Raw genomic sequence first — 27378 nt, 5'->3', positions numbered from 1 at the left:
CCTACTACTTATTTATATTTCAAAGTTTTATTTTTGTTCATAATGATTAATAACAAATACAAATCAAAGAAACTTTTCAAAATATTTTTTTTTATTATTTTGCAGCCTTTTCAACAATTTATACACTTGTGTATATTATTCATTAATTTTAAATTGTAAATAAATAATTTTAGCGAACTAATTAATCTAAATTTTATGAAAACCGCTAAACAAAAAATAGCTAACAAAACGTTAACAAACATCAAAGTCTGTCTGTCTGTTGAAATTTTTAATTAAGGAGTGAGATCGAAAAATTCTTAACACACGTTTTTCATTACATTTTTTAACCCAAGTATTATTTGAATTTTTTTTTGATCAAGTTACCTTTGAAAAACATGTCAGTTATTATGTGTAATGTCAATTATATTAATTTTTTTGTTAATCTGATTAAAATGAGTGACCAGAAAAAAGTGCGTACTGAAATTATTAAATATTTTCAACAAAACCCAACTTGGTCTTACAAAAAGTTGGCCAAGCATACAAAGGTCTGCCGTCAAACTGTTTCCAATGTTATTAAACAGTACCGGGAGAACTTGTCAGTTGATAGAAAACCTGGTTCAGGTAGAAGGAATGGTCCACATGATGTTTCTAAAGCCAAAAAAATAGAACGCATTTTCAAAAGAGCTCCCAACACATCCGGTAGGAAAGCAGCCCGGTTAGCTCAGTGCTCGGACTATTTGGTACGAAAAGTTAAAGCTAATGCAGGTTTAAAAACATACAAGGCTCAAAAAGTTCCTGACAGGAACGCTACTAAAAATTTAGAGGCCAAAAACAGAGCACGGAAATTGAAGTCAAGTTTTATAAAAAAATATTCTTGCTGCATAATGGATGACGAAACGTATGTTCTGGCAGATTTTTCGCAACTTCCAGGTCAAAAATTTTATGTTGCTGATGCTCGAGGGAATGTTGAAGAAAAGTTTAGGACCCAAAAGCAGACAAAATTTCCCAGAAAGTTCTTGGTATGGCAAGCAATATGCAGTTGCGGCAAAAGAAGCCACTCATTTGTTACAACGGGCTCTATAAATACCGAAATTTACATCAAGGAATGTTTACAAAAAAGGCTGCTTCCATTCATAAGACTTCATAATGTGTCCACTTATTTTTGGCCTGACTTGGCATCCTGTCACTATGGCAAACAAGCCCTTGAGTGGTACAAGAACAATAATGTGGTATTTGTACCAAGAGAGGCAAATCCTCCAAACTGCCCGGAGCTAAGGCCAGTGGAGAGATATTGGGCTCTTGTTAAAAGAGAATTGAAGAGTACAAAAAAGGTGTCCAAAAGTGTGGTAGATTTTAAACGGAGATGGACTACATGTTCGAGCAAAGTGACAGAAAGCACTATAAAAACGTTAATGGAAGGGTTTCCGAAAAAGGTTCAAAATTTCATCACTAGTGATTAAAACTATAAAAATAATTTTTTTTGTAAATTGTAATAATAATTTCAATCAAATAAAAAAAAAATTAAAGCTGTAAGTTTAGTGGTTTCTTTTTTATAAACATATATGTATGTTAAGAATTTTTCGATCTCACTCCTTATATGTATGAAAATACGTTTTTAAAGAAATTAACACATTTTATTTTTATTTAACTGTTAGAATTATAATTTTTATGAACCCTACAATGACGTTGTTGTTATGTTTAAATTTATATTCAAACAAACAACAACAAACTATAAATATTTAAATATCGTGCGCCAAAAAAAAAATTATACTAAAACGACCTCAATGATACATCTAACGGATTTTTATATTTTTAATTTATTTTGTAGATTTTTTCCAAAACATTTTTTACTAATTTATTTCATCTTAAAATGATGAAGTGTTGTAAGACTTTTGTGCTTTAGAGTGTGTGTTTGTTATATTAATTATACATTTTTGTATAAATGTTTAAAACATTCATTTTGTTTAATGTTTATTTAAATATGGGAGAGTTTAAAGAAATATTCATGTTTGCGAATTTTTTCATTTTATTGTCTAATACATACATATTTATAAATATTTTAGATATATTTTGAAATAAATTTTAAGTTGATTTCATAAATTCAAATTTTGGTAGTTTAGTGTGGAAAGTTTAAGGGTTGCCTTAATGTTTTTATGAAATAAATATTACTTTTTGATTTTCTCTCAAATATTTAGTCTCATTCATGATACAATAATTGTATAAGGTTGAATCACTAGGGAGAGTTTTCAATATTTACTCAAACTTTGATTTTGATTTTTTTTCATATTTTCTTTTGTTTGACGTTACAAGAATTGTATAATTGAGAATTTATTTTCTAATGATTGTACCTTACATTGTTGTGTCATGGTCTCATTAATTTTGTTATGAAAAATGTCTTATATTTCATAAAAATTTTACAGGTTTTGGGAAATTTTAATGGGTGTATGACTTACAAATTCGAGATTTTTCAAAATTTTAGCTTTTATAAAAAAACATTTGTAGAATATAGTACATATAACATATGGATTTCAAACCAAAAGAACTGCTCATCTTTTGAGGCCAAAAACTAGTCAAGCTAATTTCGGATACTCAGTTCTGAAGTGAAGCTTATCCCAGAGAGAGCGATCTGCATCGATCGAAACAAATAGTAGTCGGACGGGGCAAGGTCTGGACTATATGTCGGGTCAGGCAACACTTTCCAACATTCAACGAGTATTGCTAAATATGGCCTAGCATTGTCATGATGGAATATTACAGAGCATTAACTAAGCGCCATGGATATTTGACTTTGTTGTCGATTTGGCTGGTTGGCCGGGCTTCGGGATATCGTAATGAATCCCTTTTTATTTGGGGCAAGTAATGATCTGGTGCAAAAATGATTTTCTTTTATAGCGTTAAAGCCGCATTTGAGACATACAAAATCGTCTTTCAAGGCCTCTCAATTCGTATGGTACCCACTTTACCCAATTTTGGATTAATCCTGCTACTCGCACGCATTTTAAAGTTGCTATTTAGTAGCTCCCAATGATTTTTTAAGCTCTTGTTGAGCTCGATAATAATCTTAATGGGGTAATGCATCCAATTCTTTGTATTAACATTTTTTGGCTGGCCTGGGCGATCTTATCTCCAACGAAACACAGCTTATGGTGATAAGCTTCGATGGGCTTATGTCCTTTAGCCTCACTTTTTAAAGAAAAACTTCCCGCATATGACGCTTTGTTGGCACAAAATTCGACATTTCCGAAGCAAAAAAAACGTTGTTGTTTAACTATAATATTCAATAACCAAGGAAGAATAAATGCCAGATATGTACCCTTCAAAAAGATATACAAGTTAATAAAAACATAACACGCAATCAAATTATACACCATCCATTGCAAAACCCTAATTAATGCATGACTATTTTTATTTTTACATTTCTAAGATTTACAAAATCTCTGTTTGAATTTTCGTCCAACTTGGATTTACCCATTCCCATCTGCAGACAAAATATAAATTTTTCCGGAAATTCCCCGGAAAAAAGATAAAATATTCAGATTCGTTGGATGGCCAAAATTTGTTGCCAATTGAATGATTCCATTATCCATAGATTTTTAGCTTCTAGCAACAGATAGTCAATTGGCAAAGCAGTATTATGGTCGAATTATTTTCACTCGACTACAATTTATTAAAACCAAGAGTGTGACAATGCCGATTACATCCCACTATTAAATTAGAAACCCTTTAAAAGGATTAACCAACATTGTACAAAGTTTAAAACGCTAGTTATTCGAACAAACAAAATTACAAAATGGTGGATTTTGCCCACTCCTTTTGTATCCACTTAGATATGGCAACCCTTTTTATATATTCGTACGTTCACGGTATGACAGCACGAGATTAAAAGCGAGAGATTAAAACCAAAAGATTTATTTGATTTTTTTTCTTGCTGTTCAACCAAGTTTTGAATTAAAAATTCCCCACTTTTTTTATTTGAACGTCAAAGAGGTGCGGTTTCGTTTTTTCGATTTTTTTTCTTCTTCTCTAATTTAAATTATTGTGTCTGTCAAAGAGATTTGTGTGAAGGCGTCGTTATTGTTGTTACCTTTTGCTTGAATTCAATCGAAGCAAGAGCAGAAGTAGAATGAAAAGTTCTTCACAATCTAACAATTGAAAGACAAATAAATTTAGACATACACAAACACACACAAACATTCAGGAAGAGGTACAAGAGTAACTAAGAATAATATAAAACAATCAACTAACTAACTAAATGAAACGTAACAAACATATAAATGAAATAATGAAGAAGAAAAACAACAACGTAAAGTATTTAAACAAAAACCATGCGTGTCTGGAAATTCAAATCAAAAAATTCTATTTATTTCTTAATTTTTTAGCTACGCGTACGTAGAGCACGGCGTGTATTAGTTTTGAATTTAAGTATTCTGTTTTTTTTCTATTTTCACGTTTGGTTTTATAGAAGTAGTAGAAGTCAAAATTGAAATAGAAGTGGTCGTAGTAGTACAACAAATAGTAGAATGAAATGAAATGTGAATAGTGACAGGCCATAATACGTTCAATGACTTTGGTTGGTTGGTTCAGTTTTTTTTTTCTCTTCATTTCATTTAATTTTTGGTATAGATTTGTTTGTATTTCTTGGTTTGGTGCGTATGTCTGTCTGCTAGACTGAGTGAGTAGTAGGTTGCTACACGTCATACACGTTTGAATTTCATTTTACCATTTATTTATAATAATTTCATAAATAATAATCAAACAAAAACTACAAACAACAACAATGAAGTATAAAAACTGAAAATAAACCTACGACAATATATTTTGACTTCATATAATACAAAAACTATGAAACGCAACGAAATGAAAGAAAGAGTAGAATTAAAAAAAATATATAAAAATCCATATCTAAACGCTTGGCTGGGGTTTAATTATTGTGTCTAATAATAAATATGCCCACTACCGAGTATTTATTATGTTAATTATGACTTGGTCATTTTCAAAGAAAATTGTCAACATTTATCAAAGAAAAACCACCCAAATAGAATTGGACAATAGACTTCCGCCAAGTCTTTAATTGTTAATCACACTTAAATTCCAGAAAAACGTTGATTAAATTTGTGTATTGTAGTTTAAAAATGGAACGTACCTGTTAATGTCATCCATGGATATCGGGGTAAATCTGCAATACTTTGACCAGCTCCTCCTGTGGGCACTACACCCGATGAGGGTTGTGTACAGGCATTGCCCAGTGAATCCACACCCATGGCACCAGCTGAAGCGGCAGAAGCAGCAGCCGCATGCTGATAGAATTGTGCAAAACTAGCGGAGGCCGAGCCAGGTACACTCATTGATTGATAACTATTCATAACACTGTCTGAGTACCTGCTGGAAAAAAACATAGAAAAGAATTATTTAAAACAACAAATTAACAATATGATAGCAGGTATATATGCTACACCAAGTCAAGGTTATATTCAGAGCTACACAGTCACAAAATCGAAATGCTTTTGGTTTCAAGAGTCCTTAAAATTAACTACTGTAAATATCCTACGAATTATATGCAAATTACTCACAGTCCTTTAAGTCAAGGTTAATAGATGTGCAATTTTTTTTAAATCTTAATCTTAATGTTTGTGTCCACTCATTTGTGGTCAACTTATGTTTAGTCCTGGTCAATTTGTAAAGAGAGAATTATTTGCTAATCTGCATGCTGATCTTTGTTTTGATGTTGACTGTGGGTGCGTTTATTTAGTCTAATTATTCTTATAACTCAAATACAAATTATTCTGGCAAATTCCCACTGGTCCAAAGTCATTTGAAACTGCATGTGTGCTCTAGTTTTTATGACTTTTAGCACTCATCTCTACACACAAATGTGTGTTGATAAAATAAATATTGAGTGATTTGTTTAACACCCAATTTGACTGTTTGACATGAAACTCATAAATCACGGACATAAATCTCTGGTTAAGAGGTGATTTATGCATTTTTGTCAATAGCCAAACAATGAGCGACCAAATGATAATTTCGTTTATTGTCTACTGCTAAATATTCTGTGATAATTATTTATTTTTTTTGTTAATTAGAGTAATTGTGTGTTTGTGTTTTGTGGATTTTGGTCAGATTTAAATGATGTGTTTGTGGGAGATTATAATTTTAGGCACAGAGTGAGAAAGAAGGTCACAAACAACTAAGAATAAGGCTACTGTGAGGATTAATCTGACTTCATTCAGTATCTGTTCATCAAATGGTTTCGAAAAGTTTGATAAAAAATATAGTTGTACATGTTTACCGCAACCATTTGAAAGATTTTGAACAATGCGGTATGATTATAACCATCATATATATTTATTACTGCTGTTAATAAATATATGCTTGTGAAAACCATTTTGATGATGAATGATTCACCATATTGTGTTGTTCTCAGTTTATGGATATCATAATTCATCACGAACATGATTGCTGTAAACATATATTTATTTACTACAATCATATATCTGTAGGAACGGGACAGAATTCGGTGTTTGACAGGGAAAGGGACAGGAGGATCAGCTAGGTTGACATAACAGAGACAATAGAATACTTAATGGGTTGGGTTTAAGACGAATGGTGACACGACGGAATGGGAACGGGGATATAAAAGACATACATTTAGTATAGAAGACATCAGTGACAGATTGACAGTTACCAGTGAGGTTTAAGTCTTATGAATGTATTTTGAATGATGTAAATAATTGTAAATAGTTTTAAATTAATTAAATTGAAACCTAAAGTGTTTTATTTCGAGCTTCAAGAGAGATAGAAAAGGAAAGGTAGTTTTCTACATATCTGATTGCAACAATCATGTGAATCGTAACTTTTCCACAGTATGGTTACCGCAATCATATAAATAATTACTATCTCTATGATATTGTTAAAAAACCTGTAAAAATGTTAAAATGGTTACAGTAAGCATGGTATATACGAGTTCAAGTTCTATCAATTTAAATCGCTTTAACAAGGCGTTGATATATGAAGGTGTAAATTTGCGATATTGTTCTGTTTCGCATATTATAATACTGGTGGTCACAGAATTGGTTTGAAACTGACAATATTTTTTTACAATTTTTTTTAAAATTCTTTAGAAGATGTTAAGTGACATGTCTTCTGTTATATGTCTCAGGACTATTGCATTTAAAACAATTCTCACAAAATTCCTGCAAGGAATCTGGAATATATGTATGAATGAAAATCTTTTAGTTCTAATTCTGAAATAATGTAAATCTTATTCCTCACAATGTTTCTTTTTATTTGAAAACTTTAGCATTTCACATGATGTGTGCATTCTTACAAGTGTACACATTAAATAAATTGCAATCAAAACTTACCTGCAGGTTTTATCCTCTAGTCCTGAAAAGCCTGGCATACCGGAGAGACCGCCATGCGACGTGGGATGATTTGATACATAGGGATACATTTTGCTTGTGGGTATGGCAAACGATGAGGAAGCAGCAGCGGCGGCGGCAGCTGCTGCAGCGGCTACAGAACTTGCGGCACTAGCGTGCGCCTGAGCCGAGGACGATGGAGAACTGTCGTTCAAACTGCGATGCAGCGAAGAGGATGCCGACGGAGATGGCGAACAACTGCTGTCACCCGTATGCGAATTATTTCCGGAGGGTGGTGTAAGTAACAATTGTTGTTGCTGCTGCTGAGAAGAACTACTACCGTTGCTTTGCTGTTGTTGTTGCTGCTGCTGGTGGTGGTGTTGTTGTGTACTGGCTGCTACGGCGGCGGCAGCTAATTTATTTATGTGCAATTGTTGTTGGTGTTGCTGTTGTAACTGCAAAGCGGCCGTCAACGAATACTGATGATGATGCGGATGGTGATGATGATGTTGCTGACTGCTGGCAAAGTGGGCCTGTTGTTGTTGCTGCTGATGATGATGATGATGCTGACTAAGACCACCAAAGGCTGTTGAAGACGATGGTGAGGATGATGACACAGGTGAATTGGACGATTGATTCAAATGACTGCTGCTGAGTTGGCCGGAAGTGTTGGGTGAATGTAATGATGACGACACACTATTCTGGTTGGTAAGCGAATTGGAGGTATTCAAACTGAGTGTGTTGTTCAGGGAACTACTGCTACCGTTGTTGTTGTTGTTGCTACTGGAGTTATTAGCGTTGGTGGCGGCTGATGATGATGACGAGGAGGCGGCTGCAACGGCTAGGGCGGCGGCAACAGCTGCTGATGATGAATTTTGTGTTGTTGTAGTTAAATGTGAACTTATAAATGGTTGAAACTGTGGATACTTTGGTAGCATACTATCGAAAACAAATTTTGACATTGCACATAGTTTTTCTTTTGCTATTGTGTGTGTGGTGGGGTGTGGGTGTTTTTAATAGACAGACAGTTACAGTTGAGATGAATGAAGGAGCAGAAAGTAGTGGGGATCGGAAAGAGAGAGAGAGATAGAGAACGTGGTCGGGTTAAAAAGAAAGCTTGGTAGGAAAACTATTCACAATTGTTAAGGAAGCTGTAGGAATTGATTTGTAATTCTGTTTAATTTTAATGGCTGTTTTTTTTTTAAAAAAAAAGGAAAAGCAAAAGAATTTTAAGTCTATGGATGGATATTGTTTTAATTAATGTTTATTGCACCATTTAATAATATCAAAATTATGATTGACGATTCTATGAAAGCAATTTAGTTTTATTGTTTTATTTAAAGTTCAAAGTTTATTTTAGGCTTTTTGGTTTTTTTATTTATTTATTTTCTATATGCAATGATGTGGCAGAAAATGTGTTCTATGTACTTTGTGAAAAATAAGTTTAAGTTAATTTTAAGAAATTTTGTTGATGTTTTAATGATAATTTTTGCAAAGAAAATGCAACTAAATTGGAAATTTTTGTTTTGTAAAAGTATTTTTAAGTTATTTTTAATAAACATTTTAATTAATTTATTAACTATATTATAATATCTTTCGTTTGATTAAATTTTATGTTATCTTTCCAGCTTAAAAGCACAACCTTTAACTAAAAGTTTAAAGTACTCAACAAATGCTTTAGTTGGTACATTTAAGTCAGATTTTATCAAATAGTTTTTTATGATATACATTACTTAACTAAATAAAATAATCTCCACAAAGGTATATAACAAGTTTAAATCAATATGGAGATCAGTTTATTCAGTTATATTTAGAATGATGTAAATCCTCATTCTAAACTCTTCACTATTTTTAATGGGGAATAATATTCAGCACTTTATATTATGCATATCATTTCCAGAAAAGTAAAACTTCTTATTATTATTTGATTAAATATTTTAACAGTTGACTTTTATAATTTGGAATTTATTTAATTAAAGAAAATGTTCAAATCCATCTTTCAAATTAAACCAGAGACTGACTAACTGAAACATTTAGATATTAAAACTACATTAATATAAATTTTTAACAACATCGTTTTCATAAATTTTTATCATAATTTCTTTTACTATAAATACAACTTTGAAAATTCTACTAAACTTTAATAACAAAATGTCATTAATGAATTCTAAAATTGTTTATCTTACGGTTCCCGTAATATGGCACTTCCAAAACTGAAAACATAATTTTGTCTATATTTCAAAGTTGCCACACAAGATCAATCGAGGTCTTGTTGAAGACGTATTGAAACAGAATTTCAAACGATTATTAATTCAACATTATTTACGAAAGTTTATCATAAAAATTGTTTATCTCAAACAATATTCAATATTAATTGAATATTCTCATATAACGTTTTTTGAGATAAAGCTTCTGAAATTAGCGATCTGGTGGTAATGATCTCTTATCTTGAGAATCTCAAATGAAACTAATTATTATAATAACTATATGTATATATCACGAACTTGACGACAGCTTGCAATTTATAAAATTTTAACGCTTTTTTTAGTTTAGGAGTTATAGGACTTCAAAATCAATATATATAATAGAAATTATCTCCAATAACAAATAAATTATCTAAACAATATGGATATCATTGAATTGTGATTCAAAATATCAATTATCTAATATATAACATGATTTATTAACAATGTGAACCAAAACTACATTCAGGATCTATATGACGAGACTTTAGAAAATCTCGATATACCGAAAAAGTATTTTTAGAGAAGCCGAAAGCACACAATACAGAAAATGTAAATATTAACAGACAAAAATAAAATGTTACAGGGCTTTTATTTATGGCTTCGCTATATTATGTATTGCCGTCGCAATATTATCAAATGTGTTTTCTGTTTCTTGATAATGAACTTGTTTATTCAACAATTTATTATATATTTTCCTGATACCAACACTAAAAATAATATATTTAAATTTGAGTAAATGTTACGAAAACGAAATTGATGTATTTGAAAAGGGTTTCTCCGCACGATTACTGTTTACAATTACTTCCGTAGTAGAGTTAAATCTCGTAGTGTTTAGAATCTTTAAATAAAATTGAGTAAAAAGTTTGGAATTCTATTGCAAGTTCATTTAATGTAGAAAGAGTTATTTTTTTATATCCCCTATAGCGTTAATTTGAATGTGAAATAAAATTAATAAAACCATTTTAAAATATTTCTTAGAATTCCTATAAATATAAACATGATATCATATTTCTGATTTGATTTCACTCTCAATCTTTAGAATGAAAAATGTTAGACCAGCTGATTAACCAAACATTTGATGAATTTTTCAAAATTGTTTCGAATTTTATTTCTATATTGGAAAAATAGCCCTATTTAAATTTTTTAGTAATTGCTCAAAATACAATTCGTGTATTTATTCCATGGTTTAAAAAATTCTGAAAAATACATTTGATTTAAAATTAATTGGAATTCTTTTGAATTCAGACGATAGTCGGGATATATTGAATGTCAATCAATATTAATGATTTTGATAAATCTAATCACGATATATATTTTTAAACTTGTTTTCTCATATTGGAAACTTTACAAAATCCTTCAGAGGGTTTGTTCAGTCACTAGTCTACGTTCAATTCGTGCTGGAATCATTGAGGTTGAGAAAGATGGTGACCAAATTTTGCAGTTTTCGAAAGACTTATAATAATTTAATAAGTTTTATACTTATACTATAGGATCTAATTAAGAAACACGACAGGAAAACAATTTTCAAAACATTTAATAATTTTTGAAAGTTTTCCATACACAATTTTTAAGATTGTTTTTCCGTCGTATTTCCGAATCAGACCCATAACCATTTACAAATATAATTCAATGAATTTAACATTATTTTAACAAAACCTTCCTAAATAGTTATTTTGTCTATTCCAAAAATTATCATTATTTTTTTTAAAGAGAAATTATATAATATTTTACGCAAAAGTAAACCACATTTCATTAAAACTTAAATATTCAAAAAACAAATTATAAAGAAAACAAAAAAAAAGTAAATGAAACTCAAAATACCATACAAGTTAGTAAAATGAAACCAAAAATTATAAAACAAAAGCTGTGTTAAATGAATTAAACGAAAATGAAATAAAAAAAGGTCTAATAAAACTAATAAATAAATAATTTAATAAATAAATATAAAAAAATAATAATGAAAAAGATGGAGAATAAAACAAAGAGGTTTACCTTGTGTGTTTAATTTTTTTATTTTATGCAAAAACAAGCAACGAAATTTGTTAAAATTTGTGGTTTTTGTTGGAAATAAAACAAATCTTGTTTTTAAATAAAACAAATGTGGCTGTAGTAGTTGGTGTATTTGGCTATTTCATTAATAATTTGTTTATAACACTTTTTACTTTTTGTTTTTAAAAAGCCGTCGCTTTAAATTTAAATTCTTTTTTTATTATTAATTTTTTGCTTTTGACGTCGGAAGTTTAGAAATATGACACTTTTTATTTATTTATTTGTTTGTTTGTTTTTTAAACTATGTATTTTATAAATTTTTATGGTTTTGTAAGGACTCTGTTGTAGGTGTTTTTTATCTAATTGTTGTTGTGGTTTTTGCTATTAAATGTGGTTGATAGTTAGACGAATGAACGAACGGAACGGAACGCACACGCGTTTAAAAAGTCGTAAAATATGTAAAAGTAATAAAAATTTTCTTGAGGACTTGGTGTGCGGTCCGGTCTCACTTGCTTAAGGTTGTTGTATTTTTATTCTTTATTTTATTATTGATTTTATTTTTATGTGTTGTTAAATTGTAATTAATTTGTTGCATGTACAAAATTTAAAAAAAGAGAAAATTTTTTTTTTGTTTTTAAAATTTTCGTTTAAAAAAAATACGCGCACTTTTTCTTTATATTATTTTGGTGGCAAAAGAAAGATACATAGATAGATACACGTTGTAGGTACTTTCTCATTTAGTTGACACTATAAAAATTGAAATAATTTTTTATTATTTGATTCTTTTCTTTTTTTTTATTTTATTTTTATATTTTTAATAGCAGCAAATAGTAATTGTTGTGTTGATTTGATGACTTTGCGTATAAAACTAAAGTAAATGTATAAAATGATTTGGATGGTTATAGTGCATACAATGAAGTTCTGACGGGCGGGCAGTCGGTCTAGCAGACAGACGGCGTTTGTATAGCTAACAATAGCTGTTGGTTGGTTTGTTGTTTGTTTGTTTTTGCTGCTTTTCGGCGTTTGAGTAGAATTGTGGTTTGCTGTGTTGTTGTTGATGATGATGATGATTATCACGGTAACAATGTTGTTGTTGTGATGGTGATGTGATGCTGCTACTGCTGCTGCAAAATTTCTTTTTTTCTCGTTACTCTTGCTTTTGTTTTTGGCGTTTGATATTTTTAGACGACAATAATCAAGTGCTACAACACTTAAAAGACAATAAGAATTATTTCTTTTTCAGCTTGAAACAATTTTAACCGTTTTCAGGTGTTTTTCCATATTAGTTTTTCCCGTTTTAGTTTTTATGTATTTACGTATGTATGTATGACTTTTTTTAGTTTAATTTAATATGTTTATTGTTGTTTATAGTGTGGAGGTTTAGTTTTTATGATTATTATAAAAAGACAACAATAAAAAAACAAGTACTAGTAATTCTACTGTATGTTTATAGTTGTTATATAGATAGTTTTTATTAGAAGCAGAGCACGGTCGGTTCGGTTCTGTTCTGTTACTGTTTCGATTCGGTCACACACAAAAAACACTCCGCAGACAGTTGTGCGCTCTACGATAATAAATATTATAATAAAACGAAATTTTTAAAAGAGTATAAAATTCGTGTAATTGGTAATATCTGCAGCTATGGCTTCAACATATAAACGAACAAATAAAACGAGTATTTGGATGGCTGGCTGACTGGATGGATGGCTGGCTGGGCTATAAGACTGCTTGCCATACAAACAAAATAAAAAAAATAAAAAACAAAACCAACAACAAAATATTTATAATAAATACAATACAGAATGTATTGGTGACGGTATCGGTGTATCTCTGGCGACTGTTGCCAGTGCTGCCTGCTTTTGCTGCTGCTACAGTTGGCGTTCGAAGGTGCTGCTCTTTAGCTTAAAAGCAAAGTCTATAGGCAAATGCTTGACTAATGCAAAAGCAACGACTGCTGCTCTGCTCTGTTGGCGTTTATTTGAAAATTGTTGCCCATAGATTTGAGTGTAATGTTTTTGTTATTGTGTTTTTTTTATTTTTATGTTGGTGTTTTTTACGATTTTAATGTTTAAGAGCATAAAAAAGATTAAAAATCTCATTAAATGTTAATAAAAAAATTAATAAAATCTCTATGCACGTGCTTAACAATGCAGACTTTAATAATTAAACTCTTCTAGTGATTTATTAAACAAATAAATCATTATTATTGATTTATTACAACAAATAAATTTCTTACAATTGTTATTATAAACTTGTTGTGGATTTTTATATTAATAATCCGTTTATTGCACAGACATGCGTTTATTACTCTGATGCCCTTTTACACTCTAAAAACAATGTTTATTTTCTTCTCATCAACAAGCAAAAGCAAAAAACCCATACACCCATTCACCGAGAGCAAAAAGAAATCACACACATACAACTATTCATATACAAAACGCCAACTGCAGCAGCGTCAATAAGAATTTCTGATAACAATAGTGTTCTCTCTTTTACTCGTGTACGGATGATCATCAACTAAGAGAGTTAAAAAAAAATGTATAGTCATCTCATGTTCATACTCAAAAAGCATTATGGCCGTTAAGAAAGAAAAACAAAAAAAAAAATAGAATATAAATGAAAGTGTTAGTGTAGTGGTAAAAATAATGGCCGCTGCTTTGTTTTGTTTTTTCTCTTAGGTTCTCTGGTAAAATTTAGTTGCAATGTTTGTTGTTATTGTTATTGCTATTGCAAACACAATGGCCAGAGTGATTTGTTTAGTATGTAGAAAAAACCTATAGAGAGCTCTTTAACACTCAATTGAGTTGATTTATTTAATGTTTTATGTGAACATTAAGAAGGTAAAATAAAATAAATTTATCAAATGGATGTTTTTATGATTAAATAGCAAAATAAAACAAACAAATTAAATAATTATATTTACTGGGTTATATTTTAGCTAAATATTTTCAATATAAAATTATTAAATAACAAAAATTTAAAGAGAAAAATTCACACACTTTTTTCACTCCACTCATTTATGACTATGCTCTTTAGTATTATTTTTATAGCATTTATTTACACTCTTTCTCTCTCAATTCCAACAATTTATTTGTGGTTGTTGTTGATTTTTATATTTTGTTACTATTGTAGTTTGATTTTTATTGAAATTGAAATTGCTGTTATGACATTTTTATGAAAATTTTTCAAATTTATGATTCTACAACACACCAGAGTCGAGTTCAAATCTTTTTATGTACATTTTTATATTTCTTATTTATTTTTATATATTTTTTTTTTGCCAACATTCTCATACATTCAATGTAAAACATTTGTATTGAATGCGGTTTTTGTTTTTTATATCTGTTCGTTAGAATGTATTAGAATTTAAAAAACAGTTAAAGAACAATCCAATTATAATTGCACCACAATTTTAATTATCTTTAACACATTATCACTTTTTATTTTATATTTTTTTATTGTTTAAAATTTTAATTAAAATACATTTATTAAAAAGACATATAATTATGGTCGTATTTTGTTGTTTATTCGCTTTGTTATAGATTTCAAACTGTTAATTTTATGGTTAAATTGTTTATAAAACTTTGAATAATTTATTATCACTTTATGAGCTTCTTCTATTTTTGTTAAAATTTATAATGTCATTTGAAATTTCACTGTTTATTAATATATATTTTTTATATTTATACCTACACTCTACATTCAGTTTTTCATTAGTTTTTTTTTGTTTTGTTAGTATTATAAATGTATTCACATAACAACAATATGTTAAAATTAATTCTATTGTTATTGATATTTTTATTATTATATTATAGTTGTATTTATAAATTAATAATTACACTGTCCAACAAATTGAGACTTTTTGATTGGAATAGAATAGCGACCCTATAATTCTGAAATGACATGTTGAGTAGACAATTTTTGTGGAATAAACTTATAGTCCAGCTGGTCTGGATTTTTTTTGTAGTGGGTCAAAGTTTTAATTTGTTGATCGAAGGCAGCATTATACTAACTGAAAAAGTTGTAAGTTAATGTCTGAGAGAATTCGTATGGTCATAGTTATATTATGGAATTTTATGGGGATCATTTTTGTGGAAGATCTTAACCCTCTATTTCCTATCTTTAGGGGTTAATTGGACAAACCAAAAAAGTCCTTTCAAAAGGGACATTTAAGGATTAAAATATTCTACGAAAATTTTTTCCGAAAAATTTCAGTGGGGGTCATCATAGATACAAAAGTTGTAAATAAAGCTCTTTACGCTGAATTATCAAAAACGCTCCACCTCGGGTGCCACATTTTTTTAAAAAATCGCCAAAAATGCAAGTATGATCCGAATGAGCTGAAATTTAAAATGTAAATAGACCTTAAGGAATTCTGATTGAGAATAGTTAAAACTCACACAGACCTTACAAAACTCCCATAGTACAATAAATGTATTAAAACGAAAGTTTATAATCATAATATTTATTAATAATTTTAATTCTTTTTTTTAAAAAACAGAATTGATGTAGATATAAAAATAAATGTATGACTTATTTTAAATAATGATAATAAATTAAACAATAAAAAGTTATAATAATTTAAAAAAAGTAAGATAACAATTATTTGTGTTTGATTGAAAAATTCAAATCGTCAGAAAGTAAAACTAAATATGTAATGAAATAAAATTTTTAAGAATGGATGAAAAAGAAATAAGTATAAAGGGAGATAAAATAAAGAAAATTAACTCTTTAAACGATTTAACGTTGTCCGTGGAACATGTTGAATTTCTCATTATAATAACGTTAGTTTAAATTCAAGGTATACTTATAAATATTTAACATTAAGTCAATGCTATTGATTGGCAAATTGGTGTATTGGACCATCATGGGCCTCCAAACCCATTTAGAATATCCAAGGTTGGAAAAAGTATTCAGGAAAATCTAAAATGAAAATAATAAAACTTTGTTATAATGATGTCGTTATTTCCATCTAAAATTATTAGTTTGTTTATCTAAAACTATTAGTTCTTCCGACCGGCTAGAAACCTGGACAGGCTATCAGATTAACTAAAAACTTAAACATTTTTAGAGACCATTTTTGACCCTAAATATTATACAAAAATTCCTTTGGTTTTTTTTTTTAATTTTTGCACTTTTTTATTTTGATTGAATATATCCTTACGCACAGTGCTTTAGACACGTTTTATTTTTTTTGGATATAATTCGGTATCTCGGGAACTATTGGAGATATTATGAAATTTTACATGTTTGGAGCTAAGGTGTTTTCGAGTTTATTTGCATTTGTTCAGCTTCCAAGGGCTAATGGGGGCCAGTGCGTAGACCCTCAAAATTGGACACCTAGGGTAGCAATTTTTTTAAAAATCGCCAAAATTCCATTTATGATCCAAATGAGGTGAAATTTAAAATATAAATAGTCCTTAAGAAGATCTATGCTTACATATATAGGTTATCTCTATTAGTTGAGGAGATATTTAGGTTTATTGATTTTTTTCATTTTGCATTAAATTTGTAGATCTTCAACTACTTATATTTTAAATTTCAGCCCATTCGGATCATAAGTGGATTTTTGGTCCCAAAATGGGACCTTTTTAAAATTTTTTTTTTGCTCAAAAGAAAGCATCGAAAGACATCGATTTCAAAAGTTGGTTCACTTGACATGAAATCCCCCATATATTTATATTAATAACTCTACTCAAATATTCAAAGTTTGTCACTTTGCTGGCTCGGTGTTAAAGCATATTTATAAATAAATGAAATAAGTAATAAATGAAATAAGTAATAAATGAAATAAGTAAGAAAGTATGGTGGGTCATGTAATACCCTACACTAAGTAAATGAGCAAAACTATTTTTCTTTTAAAATTTCAGTAATTTATTTTAGTGAATGATTTTCGGAAGAGGGCCTTATATAGGAGCTATGACTAATTATGGACCGATCGTCATGAAATTAGGTCGTGTGATTTATGTCTATATAAAATTTATTTCTGTTGAATTTTATGCGTATACCAAAATTTTTAGGAGATTTATTTATGCCTGTTAAAGTGATTTTCGGAAGCGGGCCTTATATGGGAGCTATGACTTATTATGGACCGATCGCAATGAAACTAGGCTGTGTGATCTATGTCCATATGAAGTTTATTTATGTTAAATTTTATGTTTATGCCTATAGTTGTAAGAGATTTGTGCTCGTTAAATTGATTTTTGGAAGCGGGCATTATATTGGAGATATTACTAATTATGGACCGATAGTCATAAAATTAGATGACATTAATTCAGTTTATACAAAACTTATTTGGAGACAAATTTGTGTAGATACCTATATAAATTAAATATTTATGACCGATAAAGTCCAATTTCGGCAGGACATTTGTATAGGGGCTAGGTGAAATAATTGACCTATTTTAACAGGCTTCGTCCTTAGGCCGAACAAATTATATGTGCCAAATTTTATCGAAATATATTCAAAACTGCGACCTGTACTTTTCGCACAAGGTTTTCATGTCAGCCAGACAGACGGACATCGTTTAATCGACTCAGAAAGTGATTCTGGGTCGATCGGTATACTTTACACTATGGTGGTGTAGGGTATAATGAAAAGTTTTTTTTTCATTTGCCTTATAGTTTTGTTTTGATATCCTAATTTGTAAATTAATTGGAATTTGGTGGTGACCATAAAATTGAATTCTTATGCATCACAATGTGTAGTTGATTTTAAACATAAAGTTATACTTAGTGTTTTCTGGCAGTATAACTTTAAGTTAATCTGTAAGCCGTAATTTAACAAGCCTTTTTTGCAAACTTCAAATATTGCTCCAAAAAACTATTGAACAAGTTCTTCATGTGGGTATGGTATATATTGCTTATTTTGTATAACAAGCATTAAAATTTGTTTGAGGACATCTACTGCATTTTATGCACAAATCATAGTTTTATTAAACCAATATTATTATTAAAATCAAATATTAAAAATTTAAATAACAAAACAAATTTAAAATGTAATTAAAATGTTTGCAATAAATCACAAACATACACATGTAGATATTTATAAATATAAACTAAATTAAAGGATTAATAATTAAAATAAAATTTAAATTAAAATTACATGCCTTTTATTCATCTGATGAATTTTCATTGTGGTATTTGTGCCACAACATAATAATTACATACATATTTACAAACTCATACATTACAAATTGACAATTAAGTGCATTTAAATGTATTCATTCATACAGTCGTTCCTTTACTACTTCAAGTATTTAATGTTTTGGGCATTTAAAATTAATTGCTCATAAATAACAAATTAAACACTTTGCGCCACACTTTGCTTTATTACTCTTAAACGCCAGAGGAGACTTGACACCTTTTAAGCCAAAACACTCTCTCACACAGTTGTATGTGTATCTAAATACTTTTTTTTATGGATTTATGGTGAATGTTGTAAATTATACACATCTATATAATTTTGTTTTTTTATTTGATCTGAGGGAAAACACCAAAAGAAAGGAGACATAAAGTCACAAGTCACAAATTTAATAAAGCACGGTAACACACAAACCAAAAACAAACAAATAATAAAAATATCAACAACATTTTCACACAAACATTAATATTTTATTACAAAACTTCAAGCTTCAAATTGACAAAATAATAATAAAAAAAATTACTACGGTAACAACGGCAACAGCAGCAACCAAAAATCAAATACAAACAGACATACTTAAAAATACATTCAAACATATACATAAATACAGCAATAATAACAAACATACGTTAAAATATCATTAAAAGATAATAATCGTTATATTACTAATAATAAAAAAATACAACAGCAACAACTAAAGTAAAAACTGGGTGAATAAATGATATGTCTGTCCGTCCTACCGTCCGTCCGTCCTACTGTCTGTGAATCAGTTTATATGGCTGAACAATTTAAATGTTTTATATTGTCTTTTCTCGTATAATAAATGAATGCAACAGCAGCACTTGCTTCACTTTCTGCTTGTATAGATTCAATGTGCAACATGTAGCAACAACACTAGCAGCAGCAATAGCAACACAGCAGCAGTGGCAGTCAGTCAGTAGTTTTTCTGTTTACTCGATTTTGATACGTAATATTTAAGTACGTGAAAAAATCATAAAATTAACAATAAAATAACAACTCGCACTCGTTCTCGTATATTTTTGAGGTCACCAGTGTCAGGGTTATTTTTTTACGACTTTTTTTTTAATGACTTTTTCTCCTTTGATTGTCGCTGAACTATCAGTCACTCTGTCTAACTGATTGTTGGCTGTATCTTGTATTTTATTTATTTACAATTCAACTATAATTTCATGCGAGAAGAATAGTTTTGGAAATTTGTTTCTCCATTCATTCATTCATTTATTCGTTTTTCTATGAACGATTAGATGAAAGTATCATCTCTAGAGTAAATATGATGTTGTCAACATTTAAAATCCATAAAAATACAATTTACCCAAAAAAAAACGAAGAGTGTAATAAAAACAAATTGTATAATCACAAACGTAACAAATGCATACAGAAAAAATAACAAACAAATCAGGCAAACAACGGAAGAAGTCATAAAAAACCCAGTTGTTTTACATGGTTTGTGAAGAGACCTATTAACAGACCTATTGCAGTAGATTGCTGGCTAGCTATCATTATGAAAATGTTAGATTTGTAGAAATTAGCTTCTGTTTGGAAAATAATAAAACTAAAACTGAATTGGAATTTGGTTTAAAGTAAAAAAAACAAACAACAACAAACAATAAATATAATTGTAATAAAATTAACAACAAACACAATTTTAATGTTTAAAAAAATAATGGTGATGATGACAATGATTTTGAAGACGATGATGATTTTATGACTGTGATAAAATACGACAACTAAAATGGTTCGTAATGGTTGGTTGCATTCAAGAGGTGTGGGAAATACTCTATTAATCGGTATATAAAATTTGATTTGAAAAAAATACACATTGTTCATTCAATATTGTTTTTAGTGGGTTTGGGAAACTTAACAATCATGAAATTTCTTATGCAAAATTTTACATACATTTTCATTTGCGAAATGCTCTCACATCGATATTAATTTAGTTAATAAATTTAATTATCTGCAACAGACAAATAATTAGACAGACAAATTTTTTCTTCAAATAATTTTTTTTTAATTTTAGATTTAAACATGTTAGAACGGTATATTCGGCTTTGCCGAATCTTAAATACCCTCCACCTGCATACATAATTTTTAGGTTGATATATGTATATGGGAGCTATAACCAATTATAGGCCGATCATCATAGAATTATATATAGCGATTTTGGTATTTATGGGGATTATTTATGACGAATTTCAACTTAATAGCGATATTTATAAGTTATTTGTGCTAATTTAAGTGATTTTCGGAAGTGAACTTTATATGGGGGCTATGGTCAAATATAGGCCGATCCACAAACAATTTAGTGTTGTGATTTCTTTTAGCACGAAACTTATTTTTACTGAATTTTGTATGGATACTGCAATTCTGAAGGCACCATAGAACCATATTTCGGGAAGAAATTTGTATGGGGGCTATGAGAAATCATGAAACGATTCTTATAATTTTCACTAGAGTTAGTCCTTTTATTATAAAAATAACGTGTGTAAAGTTTTATGGTATCATCTGCAATATATTTACACAAATAACCAAAAATATGTGAAAATTGTAAATTTTTTTTTAGGTTGTTTCACATTTTGGTTCATAGCTCTGGTTCTACTGAACCGATTTTGCTGATTTTGAATACCAAACTTAGGACAACAATAAACATATTTTTGCAAGCCTACCAACTTTGCTTGCGTATTTTGGACGTGAGCGTGTTTTACACAGACACACAGACAGACGGACATGGCTCAATCGACTTAGAATTTCATAAGGATCAAGAAAAGATGAATATTTCACAATGTTACCCACGGAATGACAAACTTATATATACCCTCATTCACCACTTGTGGTGGTGGAGGGTGTAATTAATAAACATAGAATAAACATATAGAACGGAAGGAGAGAGCAATATTAATAGAAAAATTACTCTATTTTCACACATACAATACATACTCATGAATTAGGTTTTTTACAACAGACTTTTGGCTCTCAGTTACCTATCTAGATTTCATCTATGTTAATAAACATTTTTTTTGGTTTCAGTTCGATAAAAAATAGACAAATATTTGAAAACACACAAATATTTATGTATTATATCGGGTGTATGACATAAGAATGCGGGTGTTTTTTTTAATTTTTAGTTTTTATTTTGAAACATTTGTACAATATAAATTTATTCAAAGTATTGGTCATTGTTAGGTATAACCTTTTCCCATCTTTCTGGCAACATATGGATTTCGCGCCAAAAGAACAGCTCATATTCTGAGGCCTCGGTTACTCTATTTCAAAGTGAAGCGTATCCCACATAGAGCGTTCTGCATCAATCGAAGCAAACAGTATACAGATGGGGAGGGTCGGGACTATAAATCGGCCACAATGAGGTAAAACTTCCCAAAATTTGGCCGAGCGTTTTCATGTTGAAATATTAAGGTTTCATGTCTGGCCTGATATTTTGGTACAGATTCCCTGTGATGGTCTGGTCAGATTTCAGCAGGTCATGATAGATTAGACCATTTTTGTCCCACCAAATACGATCTCTTACTCATCGGGTTATTGGAATGGATCGATTTTTCATCGCAAATAATGATTCTTTTATAGTGTTCTCTTGTTGAGTTTTATAGCAATCTTCATGAAGTAATGCCTCCAATTCTAGGACTTCACGCATATGACGCTTTGTTGACACAAAATTCGACATTTTCGAATAAAAAGAAAACTTTGTTGTTTACACTATAATGTTCAACAACTAAGTGAAAATAAATGACAGATATGTACACCTCAAAATGACATGTAAGTTATTAAAAACAAAAACCGCGTTCAAAACATACGCCAACTATTTTAAATCTCGCATTATTAAAGCTTTTTAAAATATGAACAGCTTATTTTTGTTTTTTTAAAGTATTTTATCTATCTACACAGAATTGAAATCTAAATCAACAGGTTAGTGGCTAAAATCTAATTCAACTGCTTAATCATTTTTGGACTTCCCTAGCTGTAGATGGGAATTCGCAAATATTAACTATCTTGCAAAAGTGAACTGGCCTGGTTTTAATTAGTTCATATTATCGCGAGTGCACTGTATCTTCAATTAAATTCCCAACCTCCAAACAAAACTGTCTGTCCCAAAAAGCCTTGTAAGTCCATGTCTTGTAAGTCTGGGCCTAGACAATAAACATCAATTTGTAACGGTATAAAAGTCGGTTCCATGTCATATTTTGAAACAATTGAAAATAACTCTCATTTCTAAACAAAATTTTATTTCATTAAAGAATAGTGGTGCTCTCTGCCATATTCTCTTTTAATATCATGCTTAAGATTCCGTTTCTGTCATAGAATAAATAAAATATATACCAAGAAACAGCTAGTTTATACGAGGAATCATAAACAGTATAAATCAGAAATTACTTTCCTCCCAAACATTCTTCATGGGGAAGGTTTAAAAAATGTCACTACAAAACCAAATCTGTACAGTTTTAAATGTAAATTCCCGAGAAAGGAACAAATTGGAACTGGAATTTTTGCATTAGTGGACATTTCAACCAATCCAGATAGTACGAGAATAATGTTATTTGTATTGGAATAGAGGTAGACCACATTTTAGAATATCAGATCTCCATTGTATCTAAAAATTATCAACAAATTCAAACATTTGGTTAGGACATAAAAATATAAATGAAAATTGAAATAGTTTTCTTCAACACTTTTAGATTTTATTCATATTAAATAATATAAAAAAAATTATGCAATTTAAGAAATTTATTCTAAATGTTATGAATTTAAATGAAATCTTGTCATAATATATATGTTCAAACTTGAAAAATTATTACCAATTTTAATTCAACTAAATCAAAATCAAAAAAATGTGCAACCAAATAAATAAAATTTTCGGAAAAATAAATGTTTGAAAGCGAGTTGTTTACCATGCAAAAATAATTATGAAACTTATATAGGATTTTATTTATCGGTTTTACTTAATTTGTTTAATTGAACTGCAATTAGTAACTTGAAAACAGTACCTCCAGGAAATATCAAAATGACTCTTAAAGAAAAATAATTTTCTTCAGCAGATCTCTCCAATTCTTATTAAAATCATTGGATCCAACCACCATAAATTTACTTTCATCAAAACATCACTTTTATGTTTTGTCATGCGCTTTTATATTTTTAGACTTTTGGACTCTTTAAATATCCTATATTTTGTAGATTTTCAACATTTTAATGCCAAACCCATATTATACCTAAAGACTTGTGCTAAATAGTAAAATTAATATTTTTCGATTTTTCTGAGATATGATGCACATGGAATTCTGTGTATTTATTAACAAATTAATCAATATAAAGTAATAATAACAAAATTAAATACGCTAATCAGTTTAACTTAAATTGCGTTTATAGTTATAAAACACTAAGAAAATTAACACAAATCACAAGGGAAAGCTTATTCGTTCACATAAATATGAAGTTACGGAAACCAAAATGAGTTTTCTTTCGCTTAGAATGCGAACGAAATATTTCATTCGATATTGTGAAGCAGTCTATAAGTTTGGATAAAGCGCAAATTAAGATACAGTTATAGTTGTAGTGCGCAGTATACTTGCAGTTATTGCATTGAAATCTTTAAAAATTGTTTCTAGGTTTACTTAGATAGTTCATGGAAATGAGGTGAAATCTTAATATGGAGCTCAAAAGAATGGAGTAAGATAAATCAAAACCGGATTCAAATATAAAATTTATTGCATATTTTTTAAACCCCTACTATTTATTTTACTGGTTTTAATAATAAATTTGTTTGAATTTTTTTCATATTTCAAATATTTGGCATTGCTAATATGTGAAACCAAATAAATATTTGGGGTATTCACACGGTCTACTATTTGGTCATATTGTCATAATGTCCTAATTTATTATGATAGTTTAATCAAATTTTTGTTGTGTTTCAAACAAAAAAGTTCTAAACTAATAAGACTATTTGAACTATGTTTATTGTTTTGTCATAAAATAATACTTTTTTTGTTTAAAACACAACAACAACTATTATAATATAATAGGACATTATGACAATATGACTAATAGCAGACCGTGTGAATACCCCAATAGTTAACGAATTCCAGTATGTATTTGATTTAACAGTTTCTTTCCTATTAATGAAAAAAATATTTGAGTTTATGAATTTTGTGTTGGAATTCTAAAATATGTTTTTTCTGTGTAAATTTAAAAATCTATTTAGATATTTCTAAAGTTAAATTGCACAATAAATATTAATAAAAATATGTATGTATGTATTAATTTCCAGATTGATCTGCTTAAAAGTTTATTAAATATTTAAAAAAATAAATTACAAATTCTGTCAAATCTAATTTATTTATGATTTCAAATAAAATTAATCGATATCCAAGACAAAGTAAAGAAACCATAAGAAAAACTATTATACCTACATATTTTCTTTTTTGGTACAATGACTGTCTACCAAAAGTGCCTAAGAAAATATATATTTGAAACGAAAACAAAAAAATCCTTTTCGATAAATACACATACACACACCATTCACCCCATAATCCAGTAGTAGACAACAATCAAACAAAGAATCGAATAAAAAAATAGTAAAAAGCACACTCTCATACACAACAGTAGAATTCATACGAACGTAGATACATAAATAGTTAAGGGAATCATGTGAAAATCCTTCAATTCCCATTTACTATACGACCGTCAATCGATATTTTAAAACCTTAACGTGCCATAATGATGCTTCATATTGCGCATATTTCCAATTCATTCCCATTCGGATGTGCTCAGCAAACAAAATCCGTCTAAAATGTTTATGATAAAAGGGCAATGCGGCGTCCCCGGAATGAGATCTGCCTCAATAAAAACAAAACATAAAAATTCAACAAAACCAGAAAAAAGCAAAAACATTTGTAAACAAATCTCTCAGATACAAGAGCGCATTTTTATCAAAGTGAGTAAATTAAATCGAAAAATTCACTCATTACATTTTTGTTATGAGTAAATGAGAACGAGTGAAAGAGAGTGAGTTTTTTTACAATGTCGGTGTTGCCGAGAGTGCCGGCATTTTATTAGCCGGTAAACGTCACAATTTTTATAGCATTCAAATCGTAGTCAAGTGTGTCATTTAATTTTTTTTATTTCTTTTCCGCTTTTTATGTCACACTTTTTACGACTTGTGTGGTTTGTATTCGTATTTGAAACTATAAACAAATCTGTCTGTGATGTCCATGCATTCCTTCATTCGTATTGTATTTTATTCCTATTGTACAAATCGAGTTGACATACCGTTCATACACCGTACAATGTTTTTGACGGGTAATGATGCTCACAGATACTGTGGAATAGATGAATGAATAAATGAAATTGAAACATTTCATGGGAATCAGAAAATTTATTTTTAATTATTACATTGAACTGCAAACTGTATATTAGGCCTGTTCTTTCGAATTTCGGGCACTGCGGTCAGATTTCTATGAGTTCAAATTGCTTCCAACGCTAATCCAAAATACTTAGGTACAGAATTTCTTGAAATTTCGTTAAAAAAATTTTGAAAATGTAAAATTTGTGTTTGATTTATGCCTGAATTTTTATGACATATTTCGTATCATATTATATATTTTACCCCTATTCATAAACAAATTTTAAATTTAAACAATGTTTTAACGCAAAATTCTCATACAAAATTTGATTTTAAAACGTTGTTTAAATTTTAAAATTGTTTATGAATATGGCTTTTTATATTTAAACATTAGGGTGGGCCTTAATAAACGAAAGTTGGATTTTGACCATTCTCACCCCCCAGTTTGGTGAACATTAGTTAACGTGCCGCAAGCCCTCTGAAGTTTTGAGATGCATTTACAGGAGGAAAAAGTGCATTTTGCAATTTAGTTTAAAAGAATAGAAATGTGTACGTAATTGTCGTTCTAATGAGACATAAAAGCCAGAAATTGGTCAAAATATTTTAAATTTATTAAAAATTCGCCAGGCCATTAACGTGTCTCAGGCAACTAGAACAAGAAATGTAGGAACAAAATTAACATATTTTGATAAATATTAAAATAAAAGCTCATTTTTACTTATATATCCATATTTACTTGTATATGAGTTTTCGTCTTCATAGGATACCGTGGAACTATTCACAGGAATGACCAAAAAAATAAACTTTTTTTAAAGGCAGTTTTAAAAAAGGCATTTTTAAAAATTTTGTTAAACAAATTTCAGAATTTTTTGATCATCTCATTGGGATTTATTGAGACTATAATAGGGAATAAGAATATGAAAAAAATTATGAAAATAGTTCTTACAGTTTTTCCGTACATGAGATTTAAATTTAGAAATTTTCGATAAAAACCAATTATTTGGCCATTTTTTGGCGAATGAGCTCTATTTCCTTACTGTTATGAATTTTAAGTAAAACCTATTGAGAATGTTATAGTCCAGATAATTCTAAATATACAATAAAAGTTTTACTAAAATTGGAAAACATTAAACCTTAAATCGTGAAGGTCAAAGGTCAAAGTTTTCAATATTTGGAATTTCTCTTGGAAAGATAGCGAAATGTTGTATATTTTTGGACCGATTTTGATGAAACTTAACAAAAATATAACACAAAGCCTAGTATTTACAAAAACAGCAGAAACATTAATATTAAC

The 27378-nt window shown here is 29.3% G+C and overlaps 1 protein-coding gene and 1 long non-coding RNA gene across 4 annotated transcripts in view; both read right to left on the bottom strand.

The window, feature by feature from the left end:
• The window catches only part of abd-A (abdominal A), a 46378-nt gene extending 33099 nt beyond the window's left edge, over positions 1–13279 (bottom strand). The window contains exons 1-3 of one of the 3 annotated variants that reach the window (XM_065515048.1): positions 11579–13279; positions 7344–8322; positions 5123–5361 (exon numbers count right to left, since the gene is read on the bottom strand). In XM_065515048.1, the coding sequence (XP_065371120.1) occupies positions 5123–5361; positions 7344–8302 (1198 nt within the window). In that variant the 5' untranslated portion in view covers positions 8303–8322; positions 11579–13279. The remainder of the gene's footprint in view (positions 1–5122; positions 5362–7343; positions 8323–11578) is intronic. The other 2 variants (XM_065515049.1, XM_065515050.1) reach the window with 2 other exon arrangements.
• Positions 13280–16191: 2912 nt separating this feature from the next.
• LOC135961980 (uncharacterized) overlaps positions 16192–27378 on the bottom strand; it is a 335365-nt gene continuing 324178 nt past the window's right edge. Inside the window, exon 5 of the long non-coding RNA XR_010576621.1 lies at positions 16192–16498. This is a non-coding gene — a long non-coding RNA (uncharacterized LOC135961980). The remainder of the gene's footprint in view (positions 16499–27378) is intronic.

The sequence above is a fragment of the Calliphora vicina genome, chromosome 1, assembly GCF_958450345.1.
Source record: "Calliphora vicina chromosome 1, idCalVici1.1, whole genome shotgun sequence".
NCBI classification, from domain to species: domain Eukaryota; kingdom Metazoa; phylum Arthropoda; class Insecta; order Diptera; family Calliphoridae; genus Calliphora; species Calliphora vicina.
This window is presented reverse-complemented; position numbering and strand designations above follow the sequence as displayed.